The following is a 24,412-nucleotide window of genomic DNA, read 5'->3' on the forward strand; positions in this document are numbered from 1 at the left end:
CCATACTCTGCAAAAAAAAATAAAACATTAATCAGACAGACAGAGAAGATAATTGCAGACCATACTCCCATTGAATTTTGAATAGCAGCTCCTTTGGCAGCGATGCTTTATGGACACTGAATAGCTGCAAGTCCTGCTTTGTACTCTGAACAGCAGCCCTCCTCTGTTCACTCAAACGTGTAACTGGATACAGGTGGATATGAATGTGAGCAGAGGTATGCGTCATGTATTTGCCAAGTTAAATGCGCACCTTGTCGCAAGCTTTTGTGTGCTCATTTATGTCCTTATCGCTTACAATCCTTGTACGATGTTTCTGAAATATCATCCTCTGTCTCGTTCCCTATATTATATCACATTCATATACAGAGACACGTGTGCATGCATCGTACATCCACAGCGCTTTAAGGTTAACACCCGATGCGCCAGCCTCGTTACCCTCGTTACCCAAACGACAGAATAGGTGAATGACTCCGAAAACGACATATAAAACCAGTGACGGGGGCGCATTGTGTGACGGTTGAGGTTGTAAACACGTCGTGAAATGGTAAAAGGTCTGATCTTATATATTGGTCTACCGATTACTCAAAGCACTTCACAAAACACGCTAACATTTACCCATTTACACACACGTTCATACACGCCATGCAAGGCATCGAACTCGGAAACCTTCTGATTACTTGATTCTACCTCCTGAGCCATTAACGTTAACGTTGTGAATTGAAACAAAACTGCTTTTAGGAAAATAACTTGGTTAAAACATTGATTAAAATAAGTATGTTTGTTACGTAACTCAGGTTACGTGCTTAAGTTAAGTACGTTATGTAAGTTACCTTAAGTACGCAAGTTAAAATATGTCAACGTAGGTTTTATGGAGAGACGAACGGTGGTCTCCTGGGTGAAAGTCCTGTGTTTGTTGGACCCAGCCATTCACCACTTTGTCGCTCTTTTTACTTTGTCGCTCTTTCTTCCTCCATTGCTCCTGTCAGAATTACCATGGCCTCTAGAGGTGAACTATGGGTCGTAGTAAGCAGTTAGCACAGACAACCTGTACGGACGTTTTTTCGGGGAGGTCGGTCTGATACTACTGTACATACATACAGTAACAGTTAATAAGGGTCTCCTCTCAAGCCACTACACGGTGTGTACATATCGCACTACTAACAGATATATATCCTGTAGATTAGAGCTCGCACTCGACACTGCACCTCCGTAGGTTCTCTGTAATGCACCGGTCAAGTGTGAGGTCGAGCTGATGAACTGTTGCCAGAAAATCAAAGCACCGACATAAAAACATACTCACAAACTGACGGCAAGACATGCAGAGACTCTGAATGGACTCTCACTGTCACAAGGTCCAGTAAATCAAAGTGTATAAGCAGCTCTGTGAGAACTCCCAACAACTCATCCATTACAGCCTTAAATGGTCTCGGAGGTCATGTCAAGGTGTGGTGGGATTTGCAGAAGATGCAAAAAGTGTGGGCTATCCTGACGGAAAAAGAATGTAAATTGCTGTTATATTGTCGGGTATTGTAGCTGTGAGGCGAGAATAGATGGCGGTTATGAGTGGAAGCCTTTTGTGGAAGGATGGCAAGATAGGAAGGACATCCCACAGAATGGATTGGCAGTGACTTCTTTTTTTCTTCACAAATATGATAGACGGCAAACAACAGGTTTGGATGTCATGAGTATGTCTCAATGGGACTGAAATCATGCTTTTAAGACCAAGAGGCTTAGAGGAATGAGAAGAAATCGTTATTCCAAAATGCCACTTTGGCGTGCGGCAGAACTCAAAAGGAGTCTCGCGATAATGGCGTCGACATTGAACTTCCCCACCTGGAATGAATGTGTAAAAAGATAATTTTCCCACACACGCTCGGCTGTTGCCCTCGAGTCCTTCAGTTTCATCCGGTCCCCAGCTGCTATTATAAACAACCAAGGACAAAAATTCGTGCTCTGCCTGAATGCTACTGTATGAAAGGCTAATAAGTGGGGAGCGAGGCGGCCTCCAAACTGCTTTGAGAGAAGGTATTTTTGACGATTGTGAAGTGGCATCACGATGCTTCTTCTGAAAGAGAATGAATCGATAATTCAGAATTCTGTTTATTCCTCATAAGACCTTGAGGCCGTGTCTCTCTTTCCTTTTTTTCATATTCCTTTATGTATTTTACCATACATTAAGAGTTTATATACTTAAAACGAGCACAGACAACATGCTTACCCATACTCCCTAATCTCTTCTCTGGGATTGTTCCAGCAGCTGGGGCCCCCGGCTTTACCTAGAGTCAGCCGACATGAAACCTTGTACAAGAGGTTCATGTAATAAAGAGAGAAAAAAACCCAGCAGATTATGTGCGAGGGATGCTGGCATGTTTATGCGGCACAAAATGAGGGAGGAGGTCCGCTGGGAGCGTGATGCGGCGACAGCAGCAGCATTATGTCATCCGAGGGGGGCTGATCCTCTGATGACCTGCTCTGGCAGAAAGAGTGCCATGTATGCCACGACCCTCTAATCTAGTGGCATGTGTTACACCCACATGCAAATGAGATTGAAGATGGAAGAGGAAGGAGAGAATCAGAGGATGAGCTCCGGCTGTACTGCAGTCTGTGTAATCCAACGTGTGGTGGTAGACTGCTGTTTTGAAGCCTTGAGTTAGGTGTTTTGGCCGTCGCCATCTTGACTTTTTGCAACCAGTGAACAGAAGTGATTATATTTGGACTGCAGAAGAGTAACGTAGCGACGCTACACTATATGGCTCTGGTAGCGGCAGTGACCTGTCAATCACAAGGTAGCCCCGCCCTAAAGCATACCCTGCTTTATGGTCTATTTGCCTCTAAATGGACCATAATTTACTAAATGAACATCATGCTGTATTGAAGATGACTTGTACTAGAGATTGAGACCATAAACTCATGTTTACGATGTTTACTGAGGGAATAAATCAAGTGAGAAGTAGAGTCATTTTCTCATAGACTTCTATACAATCAGACTTCTTTTTGCAACCAGAGGAGTCGCCCCCTGCTGGTCATTAGAAAGAATGCAAGATTAAGTCACTTCAGCATTGGCTTCACTCTTCAGAATCGGAGGTTGCCGCCTGGTTGCAATCCCGAGCTTCTCCTTGCTTCGTTGACATAGCCGGGCCGGCCTCGCATGCCTTTTAAGTGCATGTTCGTGCATTTTAGCGTACCCCACTGACTAGCTAATGGCCGCTGCTCTGCACTACGCTCATATACCGTTTACAGCCGTTAGCGTTGTTGTGGAAACGTGGCGTCGATCCGCCGTTTCCTCCTCAGGTAAACACTGTTAGCTTTGTCAGTACTGTTGGCACCATTTGCACCGTTAGCTGCCACGTTGAGAGCCGCATGGAGGCACTAGATAATATGCTCTGAATTTAGAATTTTGCACCTTTTTAAGGAGTAACTTGACATTATCAGCATTTCAATCAGGAGAGACTTCATTTAAGGGTGGAAATAAATGTATTAACATGATGCACAATAGGTTGAAATGTGTCTTAATAACTAAATCTCAAACAAATCTTTAGAGGACTAGAGGTATCATGTCCAGACAAAGTTCAGAGAAACCTGTGCCTTTATCACCAGAAAAGTGGAATACTGCAACGGTCTCTTGTCTGGTCTCCTTGGGTAGACCGTCAGAGGTTTTCAGTTCATTCAGAACACTGCTGCCAGAGAACATGAACAAGTACACCTACTTCCTGCCGGTCCTTTACATCTTGATCCTCGAGTCTCAACTGAACAATGTGGAGCTGCTATTAGCTAATGCTAGACACGGATGAAAGCAATTTTCTGATAATCTTAAATGCACCACTCTAAATGCTGCTCTCTTGTTCCTTTGATGGATTGAATACTGCACTTTTATTCCCCTTGTTGAATTTGGAGCAGCATATTACTAAACTGTTAGCAGAAAAAAACTGTACACTGGTTTAATATTTATTTGTGTTTTATTTTATTTCCCTCATTTTATTCTATTATAGCTTGTTTCCCCCTCGGATTTGACTGTGTTCGAACAGTGCTCTACAAATGAACTGCCTGGCATGATTTCCATTGTTCAATACAACAGTTGAGATGAAATAGAGCACTTGAGGGTCACCGCTGGATACTTTATTGTTGTCGTCCTGTGTGACTAAGTCGTCAGTGTCACTCTGCCGAGCTGTGATGAAGACGGATTTAGCTCAGAAGTGTTGATTGGCTGCGTCAGTCCTAAGAGGTGCCACTGCTCTGAAACACAAAGTGACTTTGACAGAGGCGACAGCACTACTTCATCACTTCATGACAGTTATCTGAGGTCTTCACACGCCGTCGTCATCGTCATCGTATTGTTTCAGTGTTGTGCAGCGTCAATTTAACGATCATCCAAATATTCAACCATGACATTGGCAATCTTTTAGATAACACTGAAGTTATGCTTTCTGTAGTCCAACACAACAAATTCTGTCCAGCAGTGTGAGGGTTGGTTCAGGTTTAGGTCGGGGGAGAGATTCATATTGATGGTGAAACACCAGTACTCGCCTTACCACCGTTGTCTCACAGCAATGCATCACCTGGAGAGATTTGAGAATGAGACTTCTCCTTGAGCGAGACTCTTTCCATAATGCTGTCAGGCACTTTTAATAAAGATTTGAGCCCGCCGGTGACAAAAACAAGTACTTTTAGAGGCCGGAGTTTGATGGTGAGGAGTTGCCTCAATGATTACATTGCAGCTTGTTCAAGAGGGGCTGCAGCCTTCTCCCTCGATACTGGACCAATTTCAAAAACTGTTGTCTCCATTAGTCACATAGACTCAAAAAAAATGGGAAAATGGGTCCAGATGGAAAAATACCAAAGTTACTTTTTAAATTTGATTCTAAGAAAAACTTACAAATGTGGTTGTTTGAAAAATCCTACAGTGGATCTCTGTGTTCCAAAGAGTGACGACTATAAACCAGCGATTAAAAAGCAGACACTGTAATCTGAAAAGATTTAGAATTACAATGATATAAAACAGAAAACATTCGCAAATAACATTCGTGAAGTTTGAACTTCCCCTCTGTAAATTACTTAAAAGAGTAATTGATTATAAAATTTGTTGACGTATATAATCTTCTTACAATTTTTAGGGTAACGGCTAAGCATATTGGGTGGATGTAGTTCATGAATAATGACATTGAGACTCTGATAGGTCTTTCTTCATGCATAGTATTGGATATAATTTATAACATAAGTTACCATTGTTGTAACTCAGAACAATCTGAGATCCCAGTGTGAGAAGAAAAGTGGACTGCACCACTGAAGTGTAGTTCTCCTCAGGAGTGCAGTGGAATCACAAATGCTTTCCTTGCTGAGAACACTCTGTGGGCTTCAAAGGATGCATTCAAAAACTGTGGCCTTGAATCTAAAAAGGTGAGGGGGGGGGCGGAATAAAGATGCTGGGAATATAACAGGATGTCACACTGAATATGTCTGCACTAATCTTGACCACCTTTTGCATGTGTGAGCGTAAATTATCGCTTTTGTTTCTGGTACGGAAACAATTCACCGTAAAGTAAAGGAGCATTTTCGGGGGAAAAAAAAGAGGAAAGGCAGGGTCACTGTTAACGTTCACCTCGGTCTTTGTTGGGATGTTTTTTTTTGTTCCCCCTACGAGGTGCTGCTGGCGTGAGTGAGTCACAGAATGTCTGAATGGCGGGCTGGGTTTATAAATCTCTGCCAGTCCTCAACACAGGAGTTTGAAGGCCACTTGTCTCCGCGCTCTGTCACGTATGCACATGCGGCAAAGTCCGACAGCCTCAGCATCCTCACTTTCCACCCTAGAGGGCACGGGAGCGCAGAGACAGCTCTTCATCATGAAGTCCTTCGTCCTACTGTTCTTCACCCTGCTGCTGGTGTCCCACGGATCTTCAGCAGTCATCACAGGGGTAAGTGGGAGGTAGATGCCCCGGGGGGGGGGGGGGGGGGGGGGCATCGGTTTGATGGGAATTTGGAAGTGCTTGCTTTTCAAAGAAGAAAATGTCGCCTGATGGACACTGCTCAGTATTGTCTTTGGTGTGAATGGCATTAATTCTTATCATGGAAATTGCAGTCACTTTTTGACACGTATCTTAACACAAAAGAAAAAGAACAAATAAGTATTTTCAGTCCCACTGTCTGATTTTATGTTTAGACCAAAGCCTCCATTGTAACATCCGTCCTCTGATGAGAATATTGACAAATGATTCTTTAAATAATGATTTAAAATGTTTAATTCTACTGTGCTTTTAAAGTTTATCTTAGGACAAAATTGAAAATAGATTGTACTGAAAATGAATCATTATACAATATAATGGAGAAATATATTTATTTTGGAAAAGACAAAAAATTATTTAAAAAAAATCTTTGAATTTTGGGTTTTCTAAAAGCATGAACAGCTGTAAATAAGTGAAGTCTATCAGTTTATCTCCCCACCCTAACCCCTCAAAAAATAATAAAAAAATAAATTTACTCAGTTCTTTGAAAGATTTCCTTTTCCAAAATCAGGATGTACATATTCCTATGAGCATAACTCGTGGCCATGACTTGCTCGTTAAACAGCCCATCCTGTCACAGCAGCCCTCTGGTCGCTGATGTGAGCTGAGAGAGGAACATGCAGCCATAAACCAGAAAGTGATTTTCATCCACGTCTGTCACATGAAATCACTTCTGTTCCTCTTCATTGTGTTCCCTTCATCTCATCCAGAGCGAGAATTGTCACTCAGCATCTCATCCAGACACTCAAGACAATAAACCACCACCGATCCGGAGGTGATTTGTTGAGGTATGATATGACTAATGGTGTTATAACTCCATACCATTAGCATAATATTCTGTTTGGGTAACACCAGTTTGCATTGTGTGTGTGTGTGTGTGTGTGTGTGTGTGTGTGTTGCTCTTCTGCATTTCTCACCCATCTAAAAGCTCCAAACCACACTACCTGCTTTTTCCTGTTAGTGTAATAATTAGCATAGAATTGTGTTTAATTATATAACATTACATACACTACATGTATGCATTATATCACTATACATAATCACCAATTACATTTGTCCTTCGATTGGCAACATTTAAACTAATTCATTGAATTTTGGAGAGGGCCCAATATGGAAGCGCCTAAACTTGAATTTCTTTTAAAGCCAGCAGGGGGCGACTCCTCCTGTTGTATAGAAGTCTGATTGTATAGAAGTCTATGAGAAAATGACTCTACTTCTCTCTTGAATTATTACCTCAGTAAACATTGTAAACATGAGTTTATGGTCTCAATCTCTAGTTTCAAGTCTTCTTCAATACAGCATGATGTTCATTCAGTACATTATGGTCCATTTAGAGTCAAATAGATAATACGCAGGGTACGCTTTAGGGCGGGGCTACCTTGTGACTGACATGTGGCTATCACGGCGTTGTCCGGTCAGGGAGTTGTCCATATTTTCATCTAATAACTTTAACACTTTCACAGTGTGTTTTCAGTTAATGGAAGTTCATTGCAACCTTTTTGGTTGCCTTCAAAATGTCAGTGTTCGGTTTTCAGTCTCATTGTCTCTTCCGGTTGCAAAAAGCCAAGACTGCAACGGCCAAAAAACCAAGATGGCCGACATTCAAAATGCTGAACTCGAGGCTTTAAAACGGTGGTCCACAAACCAATGGGTGACTACGTCCACTTCTCTTGTACGGTCTATGGGCCTTTCGTGCTTTTTACATCACCTGCAGAGGTTCTCCAACAGCCTTGAGAAGGGAGGGGTGAGCCGAGGGGTGTTCAGTTGGTTGCAATCTGCAACCTCACCGCTAGATGCCACTAAATCCTGCACACTGCTCCTTTAACGATGAAAAAACTTTAATAACCTTAATAGGGCATTCGCTATTACCTAGTGTCCAGCATTAATTAATAGCAGGACATTGTTATTACAGATTTAAAGGTGCGGTGTGTAAGATTTGCCAGCATATAGCGGTGAGATTGCAGATTGCAACCAACTGAAACTGTAGGAGAGCTACGGTGGCCGACACAAAACCGCGACTGACCCTCTGTAGAGCCGGGGTTTGGTTTGTCCGTTCTGGGCCACTGTAGAAAAATGACAAACTGTTCCTTTTAAATGACGGTGGCAAGTAACTTCATGACCATGAAACCAATCACTATTTTTGATCTGCATAAGTCATTAATATGCTTAATTAAATCACAGCATCTAATCTGTGTGTGTGTGTGTGTGTGTGTGTGTGTGTGTGTGTGTGTGTGTGTGTGTGTGTGTGTGTGTGTGTAGGCCTGTGAGAAGGACTCTCAGTGTGGAGGAAGGATGTGTTGTGCGGTGAGTTTGTGGATCCGCAGCCTGCGTATTTGCACGCCCGCGGGACAGGAAGGAGACGACTGTCACCCTATGAGCCACAAGGTGAGGTCATCGTCTGACAGATGTGCAATGAAGTGACTCCAGTGTATTATCCCCCATACAGTGGTGTCATGGCACCACTGTCATAGTTAATAAGAATTATTTTAAGTTTCTGACATTTCTGCACCTTCCACTGCGTTCATTACGCCTGATGAAGATGAAATGAAACTCATACCGAACGTGTCTCCCTTTCTGCTTCCAGATTCCTTTCAGTGGGAAAAGACTCCACCATACTTGTCCCTGCCTGCCCAACCTGTCTTGTATCCCCATCGAGCAGGGAAGGTCCAAATGTCTCTCACCATACAAGTATCCAAACTACTACCTCTGAGGACCAACACTTTACTATCTGCCTTTAAAAGCCTCTTTGTTTTTATTTATTTATTTTCAATAAAGATATATATATATATATATATATTTGATAATGCATAGTCATTTTTGGTGGCAGGTTGAATTAAACTGTATATTTAAAGGGAAATGCCCTTTTTGATGTGTTGGGGAATGAAGAGTTCTCCCGGTGTATAAGTGTAAATTTCAGTTATTTCACAGTGACTGAAAATCCAAAGAGCACAAATAATATATTGATTAGATCCTATTCAATATATTATCATTTATATATTTTTAGATTTGTTTGCACTCAAAATACACATGGAAACAAGTGTATTTGGTAAGAAGGATAAATGACACACGCTGTCTCTCAGTACTCTGCCCTCTAGGGAAACATGAAGAGAAACTCACTTTACTTCAATGGTTACAAAGTGACATGCTGAGTGACGTACAGGTTACAGTTTCATTATCCACTCATAACCGAAACACACCTTTCCCACTACTTTTTCCATGCTTTCACTCGCAACAGAGTAGATAAAGGAAAAGTTTTGGTCAAAAAGACGAGAGAGTCTTTTTCTCCCGTTCACCTTGGCAGCAGGTCTTTATAACAGCAGGAAACGGTCGGACAGCTATGAAATTAATCACTGTCAGGCTGTGATTCGCAGCATTTGTTCAAAGCTCAAAGCTATAATTAGATTTGTCCAATGTGTAACGCAATGACTCACATCAATCTTGTTCCTTATGAAGTGGAGGTTGGCCTTCTGTGGCACATAAAGGAATACTGGCAACGTGAAATGACTGTTGAAATGAACCATCAACTGTCTTGAGCCTAGAAAACATTTGTTATTTTAAGATTATGTCACGCATAAAGAACTGAAACACTGAGTCAATAAATCGATCAGCTAACTGATAGATAATGATTCGGCTGTTTTGATAATCGATAACGTCGTTTTTTTTAGTATGAACTTTGAACGAGCTTCGGGTCGAGGCAGTTTCATTCCCGTACAACCAGACTGCATCGTCTATTATGTTTTGCGGGAAATGTATTTTCCTTACGGATTACGTTCGTTTAGTTGCAAATACGTTTCTAATCAAAAGTCTGCGTGCTTGTAGGGGTCAAACAAACATGAGACTTTCATCCAGGACACCACTGTTCCTGTCCATTAAACGAAGAGTCATCAATGACTTATTTTAACTTAGGTATAGGTAAGTTAATTATGTAATAGACATACTTATTCTAAGCCAGACCCTGATTCTGTTTTGTTTTGCTTGAATTCACAACGTTGACTATGGGTTCAGAACTGAGACCGTAATTCGGTAGAAGATGCATTTTATTAAACCGTAATTGAGGATGTGGTTTAGTTAGATTGTATGGAGACGTCATTTTTAGGAGAAGGGGTTGTACTCTAGGCAACATTAGCTGCTACTAGCCTAACGCAAACAAATCTTCAACTGCATTGTTGGCAGTTAGCCAACTTTTAACAACAAGCTGCTTTAAAAAAGCTACTCCAAAATCGTATGTAAGGACAACCCAGTGAGGAGTACCGAGGTCGGCGTAGTTGCTCGGAGTTTAGAACAACAGAAAAGGTAAATAAAAGAGCCAGCAGTAAAAGCCCTGCGAACAGAGTCACATTTCCCCAGCGTCACAGCGGAGCCCGCGTGCCCCGAGGGCGACACGATGTGCCAAAAATACCCGACCCTGCATTTGCGTTGCACGAGAGCGCGTGCAGGTGAGGAGCTTCCTGCAGCTGAGGAGCCACAGCAATTACACCACGAGACCTCAGCACGCCGGCAGCAGAGCTCAGCCATCTGTCAGGAACAAGCGGGCGTGTTGTGATGCTAATGGTTATGGATGCGCTGAGTGCAGGCGGCGTGTTGGGGAGCTTCGGCGGTTGGACGGCCGATCAGAGCGCTCGGGAACACCTCGCTAAATCACAGTGATTAAGGTGTGCACCCAGAGAACCGCTCAGCCTTTAAACGCAGCGGTTTGGTGTAATCGAGGCCGGCGTCGATGAATGCAACAGCAATTAGCTGAATCAATTGCCGGCTGCTGGCTTAAGGAGGGAGGAGGGGATTTGGGGTTTTGTGGGAAGTTTGATTAAAAAGCAGGTGCCATGCAAACGGCCTGCTGAAACAAATCTAATTAACTGTTTAATAAGTGATGTAATGAGAAGGAAACATCCAACCTCTAACCTTTTAACTATAGCCTCTACACACAGTTTGTATGGTATTTCTTTCCACAGACTGTTTGGTAGCCACACATCAAAGATGTGGCATGACACCATCTAATGTCCGGTATTCATTATTGATACTGTTCGTTTATATTTTATTTCCCAACATGATGGACTAAATGCTGAAAGCCTTCTACACTCTGCCAAGAATTTAAATACATTGAGTCTAAAAATACTGGAATTAGCCTAAAATATACCAACCATGTGCACATGTTTAATCATTGAATCTAACACCCCGCTGGTTGTTAAAGAGGCCCTCTGCATTTTACACATGAAGTTGAGTTTACTTGTCACAAGTAGGTCAGTCTTTGAAAACAGATGTTTAATGTCTAATGATAAACCGCTGAGACTTAATAAGTCTACAAGTGAGAATTACCAACTGGAAGTTGGGGATTTGAAAGACGCGGGCGTCTGGATGCTGTCCAGTTGCTTTGTGGGAAATGTAGGATTTGGAGCTTGACCCATTCTTAAGACTAAAAATCCAAGATATTTCTGCCTCCGCTGCTTCAGTTCGGAACATTCTTCTTTTAATCTGTCTTTTGTGAGTCCACAAACTTCATGGAAGTGCAACTTTAAATTTATGGAGCGCCCTTTAAAAACCCCTTAAGTCCCAGAGTAAGTACCTGAGAGAATCCACAATAGAAACACTAAGATACTAATGTCTGTATTGATTTTTTTTCAAATACAGGGTGCAACTCTCTCTTTTTCTCAACTGGAAAATCTTTAAACAAGTCTATCACCCTCTCTCCATTTACAAACCGATGCAACAAGCTAACACGGGGGGCTGCCAGGAAACAGGAAACATAATATAAACACGGACCAGGATGCAGGATGTGAGCACGCTATCAGGGTCAGAACCAGATCAGGTAAAGACATCTTAAAAACAGATTATCGAACCCAAACAACTTATCATCCATTCCTCATTTATTTGCTAAGAAATACAAACAATGCAAACATCCTTTCCGAAGCACCAAATTGTTAAACATGATCATGTCCATATCTGTAGAAAAAGAACAAAAAGAACCCATTTATCAACACGACTGACCCATGAAGAAGATTATGAATTTGCAAAATACCTTTTGAGGTGAGTTTCGGAACCAAAGATTCCCACTGGATTATGAAATATACAACATATCTGGTTAAAAAAAATGAAAAAAAAGAGGAAGGAGGGGGGAAAAATAGAGTCTTTACAGTATTTACAAATGTGACGCTGTCCTCATTAAAAATATACTGAGATCTGCATCTCATTTGTGGTATCCAAACGACTAGAGGTGTCACAGACGGATCAGCTGATACAATAGTTCTGTTGTGTTTCAGTCACACAACCTCCAATGGGTGTGCTGGGATGGAATTTCAAAATATACAAACAGATTGCCAAAGTGACATTCATCAACAATATTGTAGCGAACAAAAAAAAAAAGGTAATAAGGTGTAGAAATATCTTAGCATACGGGCTATAACCTATTATTTGAATGAATACAGTACAGAAGGGTCAATTAAAAGGTGGCAAAGGGGATTGTTTTCTAAAATAGCTTTAGTTGTTCTGATTAGGATGATCCAATAAAGCATTCATTGACATAATATTCAAGTTTCTGTCAGATCAATATACTGGGTACAATTTTAGCCAAAAAATAAATCAAAAAAATTGGATCAATTTAACTGAAGTGGGTTCACCCTTCACAACATCCCTGTGTGAGTGTGCAAACACAATTTGGGGAGCAGTCTGTACATTCTGAAACAAGATGTAATGTGTCTTTGGCAGTATTTTAGTTTTTTTTTTTTGGGGGGGGGGGGGGGGGGGGGGGTATAGGGGTCAGATGACACAGTATGGCTCCATGGGAGTCTGCGTCCCCAGGCAGCCGGGGAAACAGGCTCTGAGGCGCATCCGGAGCTCCTTGTTGAACAGGAAGCTGATGATGGGGTTCGCACCCGCCTGGGCGAAGCTCATCCAGACCGCCGCGCTCAGGTACAGCTGCGGCACCGGAGCTCCCCGCACAAATATTCTCAGGTAGCAGGCGCTTATGTACGGAGCCCACAGGACGAGGAATGTCAGCGTGATCATGTAGTACATCTTCCCGATGCGCTTCTCCATCTTGAACTCGTCCAGCACCAGCAGCCTCCTGTTGCCTGGGTGCGACGCCTGCCTGATGCCCACCAGCGTGGGCGGGGTGGGCCCACGGCCGAAGCCGGCGATCCAGTTGGCGGCGGCCTGTCCGGTGGCTCCGGGCCCGTGGAAGGTCCAGTTCTGGCTGATGGCCGGGACCAGCTGAGCCGGCTTCATCTTGCGGTGGTCGTAGACGAAGCACAGCATCTTGACGTACACCACGTGGGTCGTCCCCACGATCACGGCCAGCATCAGCATGAAGCCCAGCGTGTCGTTCGCCTTCACGTAGCGGTGCTCGAAGGTGCACTGCTCCTCCTCGCGGATGAACTTGTAGGTGCCCACGTCGAACACCGGCGGGAAAGCCATGGCCACGGAGAGGGTCCACACCATGCAGATCACCGCCGCGCACGTGCACAGGTTCATCCGCTTGTAGTAGAACCGGTGGTGGGCGATCGCCATGTACCGGGTGACGCTGACGCAGAAGAGCAGGAAGGCGACGTGGAAACAGAAGAGCACCGACAGGAAGGCGACGATCTTGCAGCAGAGCGCGCTGTACGGCCAGGCGGAGCCGCCGCCGCTGATCGCCGCCATCACGAAGGGGAAGCAGACCGCGGAGCGCACCACGTCCGCCAGGCACAGGTCCAGGAGGAAGTAGTAGGGAGCCTTGCGCAGCGAGCTGTCCTTCAGCAGCAGCAGCGACAGCGACGCGTTGCCCAGCAGGCTGACGCCCGTGATCAGACCCAGGGAGGCGAGCTTGACCGCAGAGGCCGCGGGCGCGTAGTTGTGCGCGGACGGGCTGCTCTCCCCGAACGCGCTTGTGTTTGCCATCTGTGCAGCCGAGGCGGCGCGTATCCCCACATCAATTCATCGACGAGCGGGTAGCAGCCCTTTCTGTCGAGGCTGGAAGCCAAAAAGAAAAACAACTCAATCAACGCGATCCGCAAAACCTTCTTTAACAGAAAACAAAACAAAACGACCACCCTCAGGAATAAATCCCACTCAGAAGCATCCGTTCAACATCGGCTCGCATCCATCCCGGTGTGCGCTGCGATCCCCGCCGACAACAAACAAAATAAAAGCATCTGTTTCTTTTTTCCTCTTCTTGTCCTTCATCTCACAAGTGTCCGGCACAAAACGCGTCCCTGTCTGTTATTCCAGCTGCTGCTGAATAGAGGCGGTCTGGTTGAGCGTTGTACACCATCTCGTTAGGCAGCCGTTCGGCAGACAAGCGGCTCACAAAACACATCTCAATTTCCAACCGATGGCGGAGGTCTCCCGTTCGTCTTTAGGAATCACAAAAAAAAAAGAAGAGAAAAAGAAGCAGACAGTGCTGTGCGGAAGCATGGAGCAATTACGCATCCATGCAGCTAAATGTAGATACAGAGCCTTAAGAAGGCGAGCGTGTTGGTGAAAGCGGAGCGAGAGGTCGGAGGCTCGCGGAGGTGGTAGCGCCAGTGTGGGTCCATCGGTGGATCTCGCGCAGCAGCAGCGTCTAGCCTCGATGCGACGCACGTCCGCTCGCATATAGTGTGAGCGAGCAGGCCTGGGATCAGTCAGTCAGTCTCAATCTGACGGTGCGTGTCTATTACAGTCTACACGGTGCACGGATACAGATGTTGACAGACCGACGTTGCACAATGCTTGATGGGCAGCTTGTGTGAAATAACTGATCATACATTTTATTTCACTTTATTTGACTTTAATGTAATGCACTTTATTGTATTTATTTATTTGACAGTATTTTATTTTACTTTAGACATATGGGTCATAGTGGAACTGTAACTCATGTCATTGTCTTATGGCTTTTTTTTTTTACGAGGACATAGAAGAATAAGATTGTACACTCTACCAATCAAAACAATATTCATCAATTCATTGCCAATACTATTTAGAGCTAATGCTCTCTCCTTGTTGTTTGGAATGTACATATAAGGTGCACCAAACGTTTGACAAGCAATAATTAAAAGGTGCATCACCCATTTATTACAATGATTCATGTCTGCCCTTAAGTCACGTGGTTATCTTTGACTAGAAGTCATGAATAATGACATCATTATACGTTTTTACTGCCACTTACGGACTGTCCCAAAGTCCACATACACATAGAATAAGAAATATCACACATCTGTAGCTGATGTTAGAGATTTAAGAGGTTTATAATGCTTACAGTGTGGGTTCAAGTAAGGTTAAAATGATGTAGAATATGTTGATGTGTCTACAATAAAATCTGGCTCTCAGCAGAACGTGTGTACTTTGAACCACAAGCTCATGTGATGCGGCGTCATCCGCTGCTGCAGCGGTTCACCAGCACCCCCTGCAGCCGGCTTTAAGGAGCATCACGAGCACGTGAGGAATCGGGCACGTTGGCACCTCAATGTTGTCATAGCAGCCCACACAGGTCACGCCACGCTCAGCCCATAGTCTGATGTTTTGTAGCACTTTATATTCCAAGCCTGACCTGGTTTTCGTATTAGGACCCACGTGATCAGGTCCAGAGGAATAATGAAAGAGTCCCAGGAACACCACAGCTCACGGTTCAGGCTGGTTATAGGTGGAGCATCGAGGTCAGACACATATGTTATAATAATAATAATAACTTCATCTATATAGCACCTTTTTAACAAGTTTACAAAGTGCTGTGACAGACAAAGCAGCAAAACCAAGGCCTTAATAATAACAACAACAATAGAAAGTTCAACAGTGAAGTAAGAGTTAGAACCCGGATAAAACAGTACAATAGATGACACGAAAAAAAACAATCAATGCGATAAAAATAAATAAAAAATGAATGTAATATATTTAATAAATTCAATACATTTAATAAATTAAATTAAATAAAATTAAATAAAATTAAATAAAATAAAAAATATAGCAGTAAAGCGACAACATCACATAAAAGCCAGTCTGTAAAAATAGTTTTTAAGAGATTACTGATTCTGCGAGTCTTATCTCCTCAGGCAGGTCGTTCCAAAGCCGAGGGGCCCCGATGGCAAAAGCACGGTCACCTTTAGTTTTCAGCCTTGACTTTGGAACGGCCTGAAGGGCCTCACATGAGGATCCAAGGCTGCGAGCATGGGTCATAAGGGGTCAACATTTCCTCTTATATAAGACCCAAATCTTCAAATCAATTCCAAAACAACAAACAGGGAGCCAATGAGGTGAAGCCAGAACTGGGGCGATGTGAAACTGTTAAAACCAGCGAGAAGCCGAGCTGCTGCGCGCTTGAGGTGAGAGAGTGACTTTATGAGGGTCTTATGGTGTTGCAGTGTTGACGGTTAAAAGTAGCAATGACAAGTGAGTTTCCTACTTTGTGAGAAATTATTTTGTTTGGGGTATTAGATTAGAGGTGGTCTAAAGTCTTACAATGGGTTTGGGGCAGTTACCTTCACAGTATGGATCTAGCCAGATGTTTCATTTAGAGCGCTGGAGCTTTGAAACCTCACATTTCACTTGTTCGAGTGCTAAAATGCCCAAAGAACCACAGTCTTGTTGGAGCTTGCAAAGCAGCCTACTTTCACCTAAGTGCCCCTGAAAGAGGCAACAGGGGGCAGGAGACCGAAGATAGTGTAATAGCACGAGGCCTCACTCAGTAAAAAAAATAAAGACACAAAACGTGCACTCTTCCTCGTTTGCACAAGTGGAGATCACTCTTTCCTGTTTTACAGACAGGAGATGTTGTTTTAGTACTCAGACTATATACACCGAGGTGGAGGTAACAAGAAATGTCTTTTCAGTGAGAATAGTGCAATTCTCAGATTTATTCAGAAATAGTTAATTAACGTGAAATATCTACATTCAGTCCTCTCTCTCTCTCTCTCTCTCTCTCTCTCTCTCTCTCTCTCTCTCTCTCTCTCTCTCTTTCTCCATTCTTTCAGGAGTAGAAAGAGACGTTTTGGTTGAGGTTCAATCGATTTTGAAATAACATCAAGAAAAATGGTGAAAACAATGATGAAGACAATGTATAACGACAAGTATAATAGTAACAAAGTGTAACCCGACCGATGGTGGATTTTTGAACACTTTGCAGGTGAAACATAAATTTGCCCCCGTGCTCTCTGAGTGACATGTGCATTTATTGTTACTTATATATCAACCAACATATGCTGAATGTTCATAATATCATGTCATTGCAGAGCTATAATTTTAAGCCGACAGCTCAAATTGTTAGTTTTTCTTTTGTATATACAGAGTTAAGGTGTGGTTGGTGTTTTTGTAATACAAATAGCCTTCATTTTAAAGCCATTACAGTTTCAAAGTACAAGTATATATTTATAATTATATAATTATAATTATTTATTTTTTAATTTTATTTTTTGTAATCTGTTAACCTCTTCATGCTGCTCTGTTTAACATATTTAACCAGATTTGTGTATAGTTAGGACCTCTTATCCCGTTTAGTTTCATGATGGAGAGATATAGTGGGAACATTTGTGATTCAAGTCAGATACCCGAAAAACCAGACAGAGTGAGGTCTTACTCTTTTCTTTTCTGCTTTTCTCTCTCTGGGTTGGACCAACTGCGACGTTTCTGCCCAGTGACGCAGAGACGTCACCAGTCGGTAGGCGGAAAAGCGGCAGTTTGTGTGTGTGTCTCGGTATCTGGAGGAGGAAAAAACAGCCAGACCGGGTGCTTTCTTTATTATTAAGTGGATTCATACAGCAGGTTTAAGGACGGTTAGCTTTCTGTCTGCCTCTAATGGCGGTTCCCGTGGGTCACACGGATCTCCTGAGCGGACCGACGGTTGCGGACGACATTGACATCGACGAGAAAGAGTTGGAAAACATCACAAAGAAGCACCGAGAAGACGAGGCGACGACGCTGCCTCTGCATTCACCTTGGACGTTTTGGCTGGACAGGTATTAATTACTATTTTTTTTCCCGGTCTCGCGCATTGTCCGTTAGTTTGTAGCCCCGCCCCCACCCTGGGACGAGCAGGAATGATGGAGGAAAAGAAAAATAGGAGTCGAGGCCACACAGCTTTCCTTAGGCCTCCAGGAGAAAATGTAGCACGGTGGACACGTTCACCTTGTTATTTTATTGGTATTCAAGTTACTTTAGCTTTGTTTCCCATTAGAGAAAGTAATATAGCTGTCATCTTTTTTAATAAGCCAAATAAATTAGGCCAGTTTCGACCAACTGTTGTGTCGTTGCTACGGACGTGTCCTACCAAAATAAGAGTCCTTGGTGCAGAGTGTCTCTATAACTCACTTGTCTCCTGTTGCCTTCTCTTTAATGAGGTCACAAGGTCTCGTTTGCTCCTTTGCGTGTTGATGTGAAAGGAGGAAACATTAATGAATAAATTCCTTTCAACGGTTTGAGACCTGGAAACCCTTACAGTCAATGAACTTTTAAAAGTTAACCCTCAACAATTTTGACATTATTGAAAACTATTACAGTTGTTTTATAAGACAACTTGTTGCTATTCTGTGTTTTTATATATGACTTTTACACTGTTGGTCTGACAAAAAGATGTCATTTGAACACGTTGCATTGGGCTCTTCCCCATTTTAACAATTAAACCGTTGAAAGGGACCGTTAAAAGTTTCTTTCCCTTTTATTCCATCGCTGCCTCGTTACTGCGGGCTGAAAACGGTCCCCTCTTGTTCTTCCAGGTCGTTACCAGGAACGACCGCTGCAGAATGTGAATCCGGGCTGAAGAAGATCTACACCGTGCAAAGTGTTCAGGTGAGACTCGGCGGCGTCGGCGTCGAAGAAGAGCTTCATCTTCATCTTGAGAGGGAAAGAGATCAAGTGCACGACTTGGCTAGGAGTCAAGTTTGCTTCCTTGATGCGAAAGGAATGAGCTGTTGATGTGCACTTAAAGCTCCGCTAGGCACAAGTGGTGGTGGGGTTATGAAACCATAATATCCTGAAACCTGAACAGCTAGTGCAGGGTTTATTGACACCATGTGACATCAGCTTCTGCTGGTGTAATTCAACCTGCCCCACACTCTATTGTTACCGCTCATGTGTGAACTCCTGTCGATTAACATATTGTCATGTGACACACTAAGCAGAGACAAACTCTCATCATGTTTAATGTTCCGATGTTTAAAGCTAACATCCACACAAACAAACACAGTGTGATAGAACCGGGCTTATGTTTTGATCTGATGTGAGAAAATACAAACGTCGTTTTTTGCATCAAGGTGGCTCTTTTTGGACTTTGCTTCATTGGTACCATACTTACAGTATTCATCTGCTTATAAGGGCGTCAAACTCATTTAGCCGGACCGGGACGATCATTGCATGATAACCTTTTAAATAACAGCGACTCCAAACGCTTCCCTTTTCTTTTAGTGTAAAGAAGAACAAGTTCATTCTGAAGACGTTCACAATGACAAAAACAGACAGTGAACAGCCTGAAATAAGTGCAGTTTTAACAACGTGTCTCCGTTTGTCCACATTCAGTCAGTCGACTCACTTTCATTAAACATCACAGTGGACATACAAAAGACACAACACGCGTGTTTTGGAACAGAACAACAATATAATATTTGACTTCTTCGTGATTCAAACGACTTATCGAGACCTAGACAGTCATTTACAAATCAGCAGTTTTTCGCAGCGCCTTCAATCAATACTGTTCCACCGTTTATGGTTTTAAGATTGTTTTCATTCAGATAGCTGAATTCTGGTCAGGGTGGTATTTCATATGAAGTATATAATAACCCCTGTTTAACTTGCTCCTGAGGTGCTTCAATGTCTGGCTCGTAGGAGGAGAAAAGCGCTGCATTTTATTCAACAATTGGAATCGATTTCTCCTCTGCATTCTGATCCGTCGTGTCACAGAACAGTAACTTTTGTCTCGGAGCGAAAGGAAAGCAACTCTCGTCAACATGTTGGGTTTTTTGTTGTTGTTGTTTCCAGATGTTCTGGAGTGTTTACAACAACATCCCTCCAGCCACAGCCCTGCCTCTGAGATGTAGCTATCACTTAATGCGCGGAGAACGGAGGCCACTGTGGTGAGTCTATCATCATCATCTTCATCATCATCATTATTATTATTATTATTATGAGGCCATATGTTAAAAGGTTTCCTGTTTGTTCCATTAACTGGTTCTAAATTTGACAATTTTGCATTCTGATAACTTTTTACGTTATACAACATTTATCTCTATATCTCTTTTATTTAAAGTCACATGTGTATTTAATGTAAAACTTGTGACTTGCTTGGAACAGAACAGCAGGTATCAAGTCGGTAACATTTGTATTTTCTACCAACAGGGAAGAAGAAAGCAACGCTAAAGGAGGAGTATGGAAGATGAAAATACCGAAAGAAAGCACTGTAGGTGTTGTTCTCCGTTTAGCTGCTTTTCACACAATAATAGATGAATTGTGTGAATTATTAATGAGCTCCTCTGTGTTCTTCTTGCTTCAGTCTGCAGTTTGGAAAGAGTTGTTACTCGCTACTATTGGGGAGCAGTTTGCAGATTACTGTGCCTCAGGTGAGCGACTAGAAGTCCACACTTGACACTTTATGGCTTTGTTTTCAGAATGAGAAGAAATGTGCTTTTGCAGTTGAGTATTTATTCTCTGTATGTTCTTCTTGTTTCCCAGACGACGAGGTCGTTGGGGTCAGCGTTAGCGTTCGGGATCGGGAAGATGTCGTACAAGTGTGGAACAGCGACGCATCGCTCGCCGCCGAAGCAAATATCTTGGGCAAAGTCTACGAGCTCCTCCCACACATATCTTTTAAAGCTGTTTTTTATAAGTGTAAGTATTCCCTTTTGATCCACTCGCTTTTTGTTGTACGTTTTGGGTTTATACATGGAAGTCAGTGATGTTGCTAGGTAGGCGTCCGGCATTCAAATCTAAACAGGATGCAGTAAACTCACTATCTGCTCCATGTTGGATAATAATACATCTAATAAACAAAGACACAGACCGGTCACCGTTATCTTACCGTCTGAGCGTCTAACCTGTGCCGACAATATCCTGGTTCATTGTCTAAATCATGACTGGAGAGACTGTTGCTGCAACAAGACTTCTCTCCAAGCCGCACGTATTTCATTTCAACAGTCAAAGCTACAAACTCCGTTTTCGGTATAAAATATTTTTTGCCGGCGGTCGCATAGATCTCTCACATGACTGAAAGAATAACGTAATAAGCATATTTCTCAAAATGTTTAACTATCAAATTAATACACTTACTTATTGTTTTTCTATGAATTGAAACTTTTAAATGTTATTTTTATATATTAATAATAATAATAACTATGACCATATAACATTAAACACGAGTTTAACATTACAAATTGTCAATAGACACATTTAATTCAACTCAAATTATTACATTTAATCAAAAAGCAAGTATTTTAGTTTTTTGTGTTTACAGTAGAAAAGAAGAAAAAAAACAGGAAAGTAAAGCAAAAAAATAATAAAAGGAAAAAAAGAAGAAGAAAAAGAAAGTATACATTTGTTCTGCTGACTGAACTGTACACATTTCAAAGACGTAGTTCCAACCAGAGCGTGTCAGAGGATGATTTAAGGCTGTCGGCTAATCTGGGCTTTAGTGACGTGTCAGAGAAATGCCTTCATAGCTGCTCCACACACAGAGGCTAGTCTTGTCTATACAGGTACAAAGTTATGATAATCTACAATGTAAAGTAATCTAAACTGGTACATATAAGCAGAGCAGGTTTTTGCACGCTCATGCCAGTTTTTAAACTACCTGGGGAATGAGTTCATACACTTTTTATTATATGTAAAGATAAACTTTTGTTTGCCTAACATAAAGGTTTGTTCTCACCATGAATCACTTTGCTGTTTCCAGCTCACATGGACCATCATGCCTTTGAAGGAGGACGCTCAAGACATTAAATGACCGTAAAGCACTTTTTAAATTTCTTTTATTATTTGAACCTGAACTCTGTACCTGCCTTGACGTGAAGGCGCTGTCCACAACCTAATCAAGGATATGGTTTTGCATTGAACACGGAAATTGTTATCAATATATTTTTATAGCTTTTAATGACCGACGCCTTGTTTCATTTTGACGCGGCTCCGAACTACAGAGAGCAAAAACAAATCCCATCCGAACTGCACCGTCCACACGTTATTTATTCCTGGTATGAAGGTGAATGAGTTTTAACTGTTTGTACGATATCTCGACTCCCATCCGGCTTTAATTAAGTCCGCTTCAGTCGGTGCCAAAGCACTTTTTCTGCCGTTTTTAAGGAAGTTCTGGGATTTTAAATCAGCTGGAGTTTGTCCTCTCCTGAGGACGGAGCGACTGAGCCGTACCATCAGATCGGTGTCGGGGGGGGGGGGGGGGGGACGCTCGGAAACATTGCACACGACTACCGATTCTGATCGCAGTGTCCCTGCGTCGTAAAGCCGCCGTAGGGCGTCAGAAACACACGCCAGCGCAGACGTGGCCCTCAGCTGCAGTGAGCGAGGAAGAGCCGTCCTGAAAGGTGCCTGTTTGAACGTTCTCCGCCGCGCCGCATTTGACGTTTCCTTTCCTTGTTGAAAAGTAGACCCTCTGCTCTCCTAAGCGGGGGTCACGGATTGTTTAGTGTAGTACTCTGAAGAGATACTGCACATTCTTTGTGCTCCGCAGTACTTGTCCGTACTTGTTTCAACCTACCGATGTCTATATATAACTGGACTGTTTCTTTCTTATAACACACACACACAGAGAGAAAGACAGCGCTGTTTCCTTTAAAGGAAGCTGCCTCATAACTAGCATAATGTGTGGATAGAACATGTTGAATTTGTATCAATAAGGAAAAAGTTCCAGTAGTCATTGAGTCGATTTTCATCCGCTGCTTCAAGGACGACACACTTTAAACCTTCACCTATTTGAGAATGTCCATAATGATAAATAGCATCATTATTAATAGAGCATATTTTTCTATCAGCTACCTTTACGACAACAAATCACAATAACAGTGATACTATTGTAGGCTCCAGGTGTTATCATGTCACACCACGTTAATTGTTCAGCTTTGGACGGGTTGATTAGTTATAAGGGGACAATATTTCCACTGTAAACATGTTTTTTTTGCAGTGACACAGACAAAGTGAATAAAATGGAAATGAAAGAACAATAATTGTCACGCGTGTTTGTTTGTTTTTTCTCACAGTACAATACACACTACTGGTACGTCTCTTGGAAGATGGTAAATATTTTTGTTAAAGAAGTAACGTAAAGGTCAGGAAAGCAGTGAGTGAGCATTGTTTATTCCGTTAAAGGAACAGTGTGTAGCATTTAGGGGGCTCTACTATAAAATCAAGTATGTTTTATTTAGTTTATAATCACCTGAGAATATGAATTGTTGTGTTTTTACCTTTTTCAGAATGAGTCGTTTATATCTCCATACAGAGCAGGACATCTTCCTGGAGCTTCTGTTTCTACAGTAGCCCAGAAGGGACAAACCAAACACTGGCTCTACGTGTTTTTGTCACTCGGGGAGAAGTTTCCGTCGGTTGCAATTTGCAAATTCACCACTAGATGCCACCAGATCTCACACATCTATAAGACCTTTTTACACTAGATTGATATTTATTTCACTTTTTAAAAAATTTGCTCCACTGTGTCAATAAGCCTCTATTTTTGCCACATATGTTCTGACTCTCTCATAGAAGGAAAAGGACTAAAAGCATCAACAACAAACCAGTGAATAGCTGTAAGTGATCACAATCAACTACAGAATATTTATTATCCTATGTATGTAATGATAATAGAATATATGATCATGATTAATTAACGAGTCACATTTTCTTTGTGGAGCTCTTAGGATTACATTTGATTTCAAAAAGTGCGCAGAGTCCCTAAATTTAAACCGTTCTGTTATTGTCCACCGTGAACTCTAAGCCGGAGCCAAAGCACATAGAATTACACGTTTTGATCTCTCAACACGTCAGAAAATACACAAGATTTGATGCGAACGTCTCGTCTTCGCGGAGCAGAGCGGGCGTCCATTACACAGACAGCCCGCTCAGGCCTTAGAGTGCGTGTGTGTTTTCCCCTGCGGTTATGAAATGCATTCATACCTCCGCTCTGTGCCGACCAGGCCCACGCCGAAGCTGCACTTTCACAGCCAGTTGAAACGGGACCAGCACACTTCTACCGCCTCACAACCGGGGCCGGCGTCCGCACTCCAAACATGGCCAGGCTTCACAGGCCGGTGGTTTGTGTGGTCCACAAACGAGCTCAGCTGAACCCGGCCGGCATGCGGCTACAAAGAAAAAGCCTCTTTTGGTCTTTAGAGCAAACGCTCCAGTTCTCCTGTAATTTACACACATTGTTGCATTTCAAAAAGCAGCTCCTCAGTTTGATTTATGCTCGCGTGAAAAGAGATTCTGATAAAACTATTGTTGTTTCTGCTACAGTCTCGATGTTTCCATAACTTATCATCTGCGTTAGA

The 24,412-nt window shown here is 42.6% G+C and overlaps 3 protein-coding genes across 3 annotated transcripts; 2 read left to right on the forward strand and 1 right to left on the reverse strand.

The window, feature by feature from the left end:
* Positions 1-5,673: 5,673 nt before the first annotated feature.
* On the forward strand, positions 5,674-8,786 carry prok2 (prokineticin 2). The gene is given in 4 exon segments (XM_068708021.1): positions 5,674-5,701; positions 5,704-5,909; positions 8,256-8,381; positions 8,581-8,786. Coding segments are annotated over 4 exon segments (486 nt in total). The 3' UTR covers positions 8,707-8,786.
* Positions 8,787-12,725: 3,939 nt separating this feature from the next.
* gpr27 (G protein-coupled receptor 27) lies at positions 12,726-14,539 on the reverse strand. Its single transcript, XM_068708022.1, has one exon. It carries the CDS (start codon positions 13,863-13,865, stop codon positions 12,747-12,749), a length of 1,119 nt encoding a protein of 372 aa, XP_068564123.1. The 5' UTR covers positions 13,866-14,539; the 3' UTR covers positions 12,726-12,746.
* A 1,638-nt stretch (positions 14,540-16,177) lies between these two features.
* Positions 16,178-23,095, forward strand: eif4e3 (eukaryotic translation initiation factor 4E family member 3). The gene is made up of 8 exons (XM_068708032.1): positions 16,178-16,264; positions 16,913-17,893; positions 18,650-18,722; positions 19,908-20,002; positions 20,265-20,325; positions 20,419-20,485; positions 20,598-20,753; positions 21,814-23,095. Exons 2-8 carry the CDS (start codon positions 17,733-17,735, stop codon positions 21,858-21,860), a joined length of 660 nt encoding a protein of 219 aa, XP_068564133.1. The 5' UTR covers positions 16,178-16,264; positions 16,913-17,732; the 3' UTR covers positions 21,861-23,095.
* The last annotated feature ends 1,317 nt before the right edge of the window (positions 23,096-24,412 follow it).

Source organism: Cebidichthys violaceus, unplaced genomic scaffold, assembly GCF_023349555.1.
Source record: "Cebidichthys violaceus isolate CVI_PGR_0920_01 unplaced genomic scaffold, fCebVio1.0.p SCAF_130, whole genome shotgun sequence".
In the NCBI taxonomy this organism is placed as follows: Eukaryota; Metazoa; Chordata; class Actinopteri; order Perciformes; family Stichaeidae; genus Cebidichthys; species Cebidichthys violaceus.

Excerpts from the sequence above, each read along its gene's own strand:
- gpr27 (XM_068708022.1), bottom strand. The coding sequence starts at position 13,865 with ATGGCAAACACAAGCGCGTTCGGGGAGAGCAGCCCGTCCGCGCACAAC.
- eif4e3 (XM_068708032.1), top strand. The coding sequence starts at position 17,733 with ATGGCGGTTCCCGTGGGTCACACGGATCTCCTGAGCGGACCGACGGTT. Across the intron at positions 18,723-19,907 it reads ACACCGTGCAAAGTGTTCAG|ATGTTCTGGAGTGTTTACAA; the intron begins GTGAGACTCGGC and ends TGTTGTTTCCAG. Across the intron at positions 20,326-20,418 it reads AAATACCGAAAGAAAGCACT|TCTGCAGTTTGGAAAGAGTT; the intron begins GTAGGTGTTGTT and ends TTCTTGCTTCAG.